The following is a 9,436-nucleotide window of genomic DNA, read 5'->3' on the forward strand; positions in this document are numbered from 1 at the left end:
AACCCAATACCTTATCCATCTATTGAAAAGTAGAAGTCAGTGACATACAAGCTCCAGTCTCTTTTGGTGACAGGACTACAAATAACAATAAATTAATCATCACTTCTGTCAATTTAAAGAAGCTTCCCTCCTGCTCCCACCCACATGGCATTTTTCACAAAGCGAACCATGCTGATCTGTCTCAATTGGACAGCAATGCATATTCTGAGTTATTTAAGTTATAAACAATCATTCTTTGATATGGCTAGATCATAGTTCTTATACTGCTGTCAAGGCAAACTTATTTCCTTTTTTTAGATGAGGAAATGGGATTACTGGAAACCTAATGCTAGTAGTCAAACATTAAATGAGGAGAGGGTAGAAGACTTGATACTGGGCTACCGGTGGGTTATATAGCTCCCTGATGCATTCATCATCTCATATTTCTCTATCATTTCCATCCTGTAATTGAGGACAAAACTAAAATTTCTTCTTAGGTAGTGCATACATAAAGGCTGACAGTGTATCTATGGCCAGACATTTTCATAGGAGTCATCCATCAAGGACTGGAATAACTTTAGAAGAGCAAAGAGGAGCAAAAACTGATTCAGTCAGTATTTCTCAAAATTCAGAAAGGAAGACCTGGTTGGACAGAGTAGAAAATACCACCTTACCTTAAAATAAAGAAATATGGTTCAGATTTAGTTCTGATAATGATTGCTAATAATCTATATACCATTTGAAGGATTTATTGATGAGCTAATGCTCATCATGTTACATAGAATCAATGCAGCACAAGGCTGAAAGAAACATTAAAACTACATCCTCTGTATCACCGTCTAATGCAAGATTTCCCCTCGAAAATATTTGTATGCTTTCTCATTCAAAAGCCTCCAGTGAAAGAAATACAGTTTTCCTCAATAATCTATTATAGTTCTCAACTATCCTCAGCTGAGTTTCTTCTGCATGTATCTAACCATTTCTTTACTGAAACTCAGAAGATTACTTCTCCTACCATCAGTGGACATTAAAAAAGAAAAAAATCCATTTCTTTATAAAAACTTTGCTTTTTAAACATACTGATGTTCCCCTCTGTGTTCCTCTCCTTCCTCTTACATTTTTTCCTCTCTCCATCTTCTCTTTTTGCAAGAGAAATTAACCTAAATCTCTCAACCTTTTCTCATAGCACATGTTCTCCAAAAATCATTTTGTTGCTGCTTTCTAGATTCTTTCACACTAATGAAAAACACGAGTAAATGGGAACCCCAGACTGCAAACCTTACTCCAGCTTATGCTTCAGCAGTACCCAAGAATTACTTCCTTCAGCTTGTAACAGAGATTGTGAACCCCTCCATGTCCCAAAAAGATATTTGCCTTCTTTATAATGCACTGATGACTTGCTCTATTTTGGTCTACTACACCTTTCCTTCTCTATTCTGCAGAACAGATGCTCAGTGTGTTATACCTGATTTTACACGTCTAGTTCCTAGAGGTAGCGTTACACACTTGAATGAGATTCCACCAAGTAATATTATGACCAAGTTATCCACATCTCTTTGAATACTATTTCTCTGCTTCAAAGTGTTTGCAAATCATCTTGCCTAGGTGTTATCAATGACAATTCTGAGCACTACCAGATCAGAGCTGCCTCCCTCTACATTGAGCTCATTTGTAACCAAGGCTAATTATACCATAATTCACATCTATGGGCTGGTAGTATTAATAGATATTGAAAAGAAAATGGAACTAAATTTTAATTGGCAAGATAATGTTTTGGTTTCTGATCTATAATTGTTTTAAGGAAAAAAAAATTGGGCTTTAACACAGACATACAGAAAAGTGATACGCAAACTTTCCATATCATTGTTTCATCCTCTGAGCAGTGCAAATTTCATAAGCCTAACACCACTAAATAATCACTGTATTTCACAAAGTGCTGAAGCACAGCCCTCTACACTTTTTTTTAATTTGTAACCATGAATCCTATGTGCCTATCAAATCATTAAGCTGGGACTTGGCCAAAGTGTGCCAAAATAATTTTCTACAGTACATACAAACTTAAGGGACTCATTTGAGAAAAGTCGCAAAATCTTCAGAATCCTTTCAGCTTCTGCTCCATGAAGTGAAACCTTCACTGAGGAATTCTAATGCATTATTGTTAAAATTTTAAAAATTACTCCTTAAACTGGAGTGCTGGACTTGTTGCTAGAAAGGACTAAGAAATACATAATTTTGATCAATTTTTTGATGCTATGACAAAGTCAGGCCCTCCAGCTCCTTTGTCCCAGCTATTATTTTCTCTATCTTACTGCAGAAGAACCCAAGAAAAAAAAACTGAATCATTTGGAGACGCGAGCCTATTAAAAGCCCTAAGTTTTTGATTCTACACAGAGTCTTAGCAGCTCCTTACATGATTAAAACTACTCCACACTGAATTCTGAAGTCACAACATTCACTGAGCCTGAGAATTTGTTCAGTTCACAGAAAGGGAGCGGAGGAAGAGACAGCCCTGAAATTAGGTCTGTTCAGGTTATCAATGGCAACTCACCACAGACACAAGCTTCCATAGGCACCTTACTAGCCAGCTTTGAATGAGTCTGTGGGATTGACATTGACTTTTAAAATTAGGCATACACCAAGGTAAATATTGTTTAGCCTAATGAAGGAATGTAGACTAGACTACACAATATCTTCTAACAGTAGGAAGGCCTGACCACTGAGACTGTGAGCAAAATTTGTAAACGTGGAAAAAAAAAACCAGATCTTCGCAGAGTTTCAAAAGGGTAACCATAAAACAGGGCATAGATTTTCATTTATTACACTCTACATTATCTATGCAATTCTGATCACAATACCGATACTTGATACTGATAATATGATACTTAAATTTCACAATTGATGACACCATTCAGGATCAGATTTGCTAAAGCACTATTTTTAAAAAATTCTCCTTTTTTTCTGTTCCAAAATCAGAATTCCTAAACATACAGACAGTAAACATTACAATAAAGAGGTTGTCGTACCAATGTGGTCAGGGAATTTCTTTTCATATAAAGTCTCTCCAAGTACTGCAGCCCCTCATCTTTCAGTAACTCCAAAGGAAAGTGATGCAGATTTCGGTAATTTAAGAACAAGTTCTTGTGCCTTTCCAGCTTTGCCTCAGAGATTGTTTTACACAGTTCTGATGCCATGACTAATTCTGTTCCAAGCACCACATCTAGTACACTGCATCTTCTGAAAGCAGACTCATTTCTAGGAGATAAGAAGAGGGGAGGGGAAAAAAACATATCAAGGTTTATGCAATGCCTTCTTTTGTGGAGTTAGTTACAACATATTATTGGATACTCTGTCTAAACACAGCTGTTCCTTTTAATAAATAAGTGAAGGACGCAAAACTTCCACATCCAGTTTAGCTAAAGTGAGTCTTTGACTGTTTTCCTGGATAAAATTTTAATGTGTTTTCAAACATGCAGTAACAAGATACTAATGCTCTTTTTCTTCCATTTTCCATGGACTTTCAGATAATATAGTCAAAGTTGATATGGCGAAAGTTTTCTCTACTAATCATTATCTGATACTCTACATTTACTCTGTGAAGTGAGCTCAAAGAACCCACTTATTAAGGGATCATAACAAAAGAAATGCACAAATTTATCACAGGACTGCCTATCTTTAGCTGATTAAAATACCTCCATGTAGCTTTTATGCCCAAAAGGCAAAAATGCTATGAAATTTTGGTACACTTTCCCATGTAAAACTACAGGGAAATATTTCAGTTACAAGCTATTTTAGCTCATTCCTTTATTGGAGGAGAGATTTTTAATCATAAGAGATATTGGAAGTGAAGATACCCAGCTATCAACAAGAAACCTATCTGATTATAAGGTAGTTTTTGTCAATTAAAATCCTTACTCAGAATTGTACTGTGCATGTAAAACAAACTACCTTATTTCAGTAATTCTCTGTGATTTCCAGATAAGCAGCTTTTACCAAGTCTATGCCCTGCTGCAGGAATACAGCATTTATTTTCTTAGAGCACTCCTAATCACAAGTTTGAGGTAGCATCCTGCACACCTCTTCTAGTCACCAGCTACCCCCAATCCAAGATCAGTTCTGTAAGCAAAAGATTACCACATTGGGGCTCCTATACAAAATTAGTCAATGTCAGTCTAACTTTGGTTAAACTGTATTCATGAGAAGGACCATCACCATAACAAGTAGTTGCCTCCGTTAGATATCTTTAGGAGATAGGTTATAGACACAGTTACCCTTTGCACTTGCAAAACACTAAAGCTCTCCTATCTTTCAAGTAGATAATGAAAATTAGGACTTCATAGTTCTCAATTCCACATCTGTGATCATCATTAAAATAATTTAAGAAGAAGCATTACAAATTTTGAGGCGCATAGTCCAAGAGTATTTGAGTGCTACAATACAAGAAATGATAAAGGAAAGCTCATCTTTCCCTGATAATAACTGAAGCAGTTTTGGACATGTTAGCTGCTTGTGTGTAGATTCTACCCCATACTCCCAACTTTTTCCCTTTGAAAGCATGGCTTTTTGCTTTGATTTTAATTAAAAGCTAAGAAGTCATGAAACACACACATAAATATCCAACAGTGTTCCTACCTGTCCAGGTAAGCTATTTGGATGTCCTGCACATGTGGACTATTCCTATACAGCTGCAACTCCACATAGCAACTGGATGACATTTAGGCATGGCACACAGATACAAAGACCAGAACATGCAAGCCCACAAATGCAGAGGCCAGTCAAAACCTACTCTGTTTTGGCTCTTACTTCAAAGGAAATCTTCCCACTTATTTCCACCATCAGCCGAATTTTTTCTTTAAATAATCTCCTTCCAGAGATGAGAGACAACACGACCAAGAAGAAACAGACACAGGCTCTAAATGAATGGAGAGAGCGAGCATGATGACACATGCACATGGCGATGATGGGGCTGTGAGGGCTCAGGTCATTCAGGGCAGAAACAACTGCTCCACAGAGGATGGAGAAGACAAAAACAAGCCCGCACAGCAGCACGCATTCGGGAGTGGGAGCTAAGCGAAGGTGTATGAACAGGACACAGTCAGGAGGCTCAGGAGCCCGCTGGACCTGCGGGCCATCTCCAGAGGAGTTTCGACTGCTTGCTAGCGGGGGGGACTGCCTGTCCCAGGGATAGGAAGGGGACGACGGAGGGACCGGCCTGTCTCGGAAAGGGGGGGCGGGAGGGAGGGGCAGGGACCGGCCTGTCCCAGGCAGTGAGGGGACAACGCGGGGGCTGGACTGGCCTGTCCCGGCGGGGGGAGGAGGGTCGCCGCAGCCGCCGCAGGCCTGTGAGACGCCCGCGGGCCGAGGAGGCGGCGGGAGGCCGCCGGCACCGCCGAGAAGGCGGGAAAGGGGCAGGGCCCGCGGGACCTCCGCTGAGGGCGGGACAGGCGCACCCCGAGAAGGCTCCGCGCGCTCCGGTGCGCACGGCAGCGGGGGGCGGCACCCGCCCGGCCGCGGGGCAGGGTCACTCACCGGCGCCGCCGCGGCACTGACCCCGGGCCGCCTCCGCTCGGCGCCAACGCCGGCCCAAGCACCCGGGGGCGGGCCACAGCCGCGCGAGACCGCGCGCGACTCTCGCGAGACGGCGGCCCGGCCGCAGCACCGCCCGCCCCCGCGCGCCCGCCCCTCGCCCAATCACACGGCCCCCCACCGCCCAACCCCGCCGCTCGTCCAATCAAAAGTTCTGTCCCCTCACGGCCTCGGCCCCCGCCCTCAGCCAATGAGAAGGCGGCTCCTCTCACTGCCTCGCGCGGCGGTGGCGTCGTTGTGCTGTGGCCGCGCCTCGAGCCTCGCGTCGTGCGCGGCCGTTGGGGCGAAGCGGGTGGGCGTTGCTCCCCCGCGACCGCCGCCTTCCGCCCCGGCGGGTCTCCTCAGGGGAGCGCGTCGGCTCCTGCTCCTTCCCCGTGTTTGCGCCGCGCCAGGCGCGGAGGGGATGCGCATTTTTACGCACAGCAGTTGGTCTAGTTAAAACAGGGAAGGGATCTGTGGTAGCTGAGCATACACGTTGTTTGTGTAAGCTGTTACATGTTGTTCAGCTCATTTTGATTTTGTTTGCACATGTTGAGGTGTCCCCATACATAAATCCTGTCCTAGGGAAGGTCTTGTTTTTGTTACATCAGGACTGCAATGACAGCAAACTCCCTCATACTCAGAATATTTAACATTACTGGGGTTTACAAGTTCTCCTTTGCTGAAGATCAGCCCCACAAGCTGCCTTAAAAGGAATCCTAGCTAGAGAAATCCTCTTTAATTCCCCATAAACTTGTCTTAAGAGCAATATTCACATAGCAGGTCTACAGGAGTACCAAGAAGCTGAACATAGAAGCTGAATACCTTGCAGAAGTATTTCTTTTTGTGTATATTCACAGCACTTCAAATAAAGCAACATGTAGAAAAAGCTTAAGATTTTTTGTGCAGACTCATTTATCTCTTCTTGTGGTCTAAACAAAAAACAGACATCCTTAATCGTCATTTTCCTACACTTGGATAGGCATTAATTGATTCTGAGAAGTATACTTTCTCAGTCTTACTTACTGCTTGCAATCTTTTTTAAGTTTTTTTTTTTCAGATAAATAGGTTGGACTTCGTTGAAATAATGTGAGCTGAAATAATTTGCCCTTCAAATTTCTACATCCTCCCTATCTATCATAATACTGCACACACTATTTCGTATCGCGGTCGATAGCACTTGTCTATTTTTCTCCGCGGGATGTGAATTTCCAGGAAGTGGCCTGCTTCTATACCACCACTGTTTTAAAAACAGCACTTACATCACATTTCTTAATGTCATTTCAGTCCTACATTATAAATATCTGAGTTCGAAGTGTATTTCAGACCAATGTAGAAATTGAATATGAGCACAGTTAGCGGTTAGTGACACATTCCCATTCAATAACGGGTCAAACCTAAAGTTCTTACCCAGGAGATGAGGTCATTGGTCCAGACAGAAACATAGCATGGGGCAGAAAGCATCATCCACCAAAGTAAAAATGGTAAGGATGAAGCTTTTTCTTGAGAGACTACTCTTATCAAAGCCAGCTACTTAATTTGTTTCTTTATACATATGTCATAATGCTATTTTTGTTTCGTTTGGAGTCAATAACATGGAAGGAGATAGGACTGCTGCATGCTGATTTTTTGGAGAACAGATTTTTGTCTGTTTCTTCTTTTCTGCTCACACTACAAAAGAGCTCAAGATCAGAGCAATGATAAAATGTCTTTGGTCCCTTTTTGTCATAAAAACAGATTCAGCTCTCTGAGTGCTGCAGGAGCAGTTTAGAATCATAGAAACAATTAAGGGTGTTAATGATGTGTATGAAGTATTGGAGTGGTCAAAAATCAGTGGGGAGTTTTAAAACTGCGGATTTCAAAGTGCTGGGTTTTTTAAATCTCTCTTTTGTTCTCGGAGTGAGAAGGGCCTACTAGCAGTATGCTAAAATGTCTTCTCTGACTTGTGAGTAAGAAGTGATACGTATGTGATTCCCTACAGACTGCTTTCCAGTTGGCAGAAGAGTCTCTGTAGAATGAGGTGAACTGTTCTTTGCCAAGACAAACACACAAACAAACAAACAACCTTACCACTTCAACTGTATTACATTTTTCTTATCTGTTCCAGAGCTGTATCAGGTTCATATTGGCTATATACAGGTCCCTGCCAGGTACCTCATGGCTTTATGGTGTCCACAAGAATTCCTAGTCTGCTGTAAGTGTTCACACACCACTTTATCTTGTGTCTTTCCTCCTGAAGCAGTCATTCAGGTTTCTCTGTCAGCTCGAGTAGCCCCCAGTCGTCACACCCTGTCATTCTGTGTGTTTTTTCTTTCCTGACTGATGCCATCACCGTTTCCCAGGCTTATGTCAGCAAACTCTGTGCAGCGCTTCTAGAAAGCACTGATCTCTCTGACCTGAAAGCTGATCTCTGGAGTTTTTATCCTGCCCAGCACAGGTGTGAAGTCTTGCCTGTGTAGTCACAAGGCTAAAAATGATAAGCAGAATAGCCAGTGTTGGAACCTGATCCTCCACTGCACCCCGTGCTACTTCACCGCTGGCAAGTCGTTCCTAACTAACAAGTGAGACTGGTGGGAAGCCCTTCGCTGAGTATATTGTTATCGTTTCTCTGCCCTAACCTACTTCTTTTTAATTTTGTGCTTGTGAGAGCAGAAAACAGAGAGGCTTGAAATGCACATCATCTCAGAAGGGTGGCTGATCTCACCTGTGCCCACCCAAACAAATGATGAAACTTGTACTGAAGTGCAACAGCTTTGTAGAAATACATATATTCCTGTAGCTTCCAGTTGTCCGTGTCTTGAAGACCCACCTTCATAAGTTGGTCAGCTGGAAGAAATCCAGTAACTGAGGTAAGTGGGCACAGCTCCATTGGTCATTTCCCTGTTTGTGCCAAAGTTACACAATCCAACTGAATATAGCTTGAATGATGATATGTTATCAGATTTATTACACAAGGTAACTATTTTGAGCCTAGCAATGTTGGGAAAATGCAAATGAAAGTATCTCTAGTCTATATAGTAAAGCTTTATGCAACCATTTTCTTTTGTTTTGCTTTGATAAGACGGGTAGAAACATGAAGAAATTATTTTTTTAATTGAGCTTTTGTGAAAAGATGTATAGCTCAGCATTTTGGAGAATCAGGAGGTCCAAAATGTCTTACTGAGCTTCTGAACTTCAAGTTCTGAACACTTTGAGGTTCAGCCTCCCTAATAAAAATGGGTGAGTCCTTTCCAGCCAGTATTGTGAATATGATTTATACTGAATCATGCACATTGAATTAGATGTTGTAAGCTTGGAGTCTGATATTCCAAACATTCACTAAGCAGCCAAACAAAGGTCAGTTTTATGGGTATGAAACTATAGTGTGACTGATTAATAACAGCAGAAGACTCTTTCTCCCTTCCTTATAGCGCATGCTCTCCAGCATGTTAACTGGCACTATTGGATGGGTTTTCTTGGACATTGCTATATTCTGAGAATTACAGTCCAGCAAACATCTATCACTAAACATGGAGCCCATGCATTATATGGGGTATAGGGAAGACCATTAGGCTGAAGGAATCCCCTAGGCACACGGTATCAACCAATCAATCCAGTGTTCAACAGATGCAGTTTCAGCCTTCTTTAGCTTCTGTTTGCTGAAAGATTGGTGTGGGCTAGATTGTTAGTGTATGACATGTACTAGTGTGGAAGGTGATAGTAATGCGATGGACTGTTATAGCTGTCAGGCCTCGCAGCCAGAGAAAAATTTTTTCATGGCCAGGAGGGAGAAGAAGCCTCTTAACAATACTTTTAAGGCTGTTTGGAGTTGTCTAGGAAAATGGCAGAGCTCTCCCTTAGAGGAGGATTCCAGTATGGGGTCTCGCTGGTCTCTGCTGTCCTTTTCTCCCCTGCT

The 9,436-nt window shown here is 42.1% G+C and overlaps 1 protein-coding gene across 4 annotated transcripts in view; it reads right to left on the bottom strand.

Moving 5' to 3' along the window:
* Positions 1-5,634, bottom strand: part of LRRC28 (leucine rich repeat containing 28) — a 55,805-nt gene extending 50,171 nt beyond the window's left edge. Inside the window, exons 1-3 of one of the 4 annotated variants that reach the window (XM_064517912.1) lie at positions 5,506-5,631; positions 4,763-4,840; positions 3,003-3,231 (exon numbers count right to left, since the gene is read on the bottom strand). In XM_064517912.1, the coding sequence (XP_064373982.1) occupies positions 3,003-3,231; positions 4,763-4,812 (279 nt within the window). In that variant the 5' untranslated portion in view covers positions 4,813-4,840; positions 5,506-5,631. Of the gene's footprint in view, positions 1-3,002; positions 3,232-4,762; positions 4,889-5,505 lie in introns of those variants that run through there. The other 3 variants (XM_026121667.2, XM_026121668.2, XM_026121669.2) reach the window with 3 other exon arrangements.
* Positions 5,635-9,436: the final 3,802 nt, after the last annotated feature.

This window comes from Dromaius novaehollandiae, chromosome 10, assembly GCF_036370855.1.
Source record: "Dromaius novaehollandiae isolate bDroNov1 chromosome 10, bDroNov1.hap1, whole genome shotgun sequence".
Taxonomy (NCBI): Eukaryota; Metazoa; Chordata; class Aves; order Casuariiformes; family Dromaiidae; genus Dromaius; species Dromaius novaehollandiae.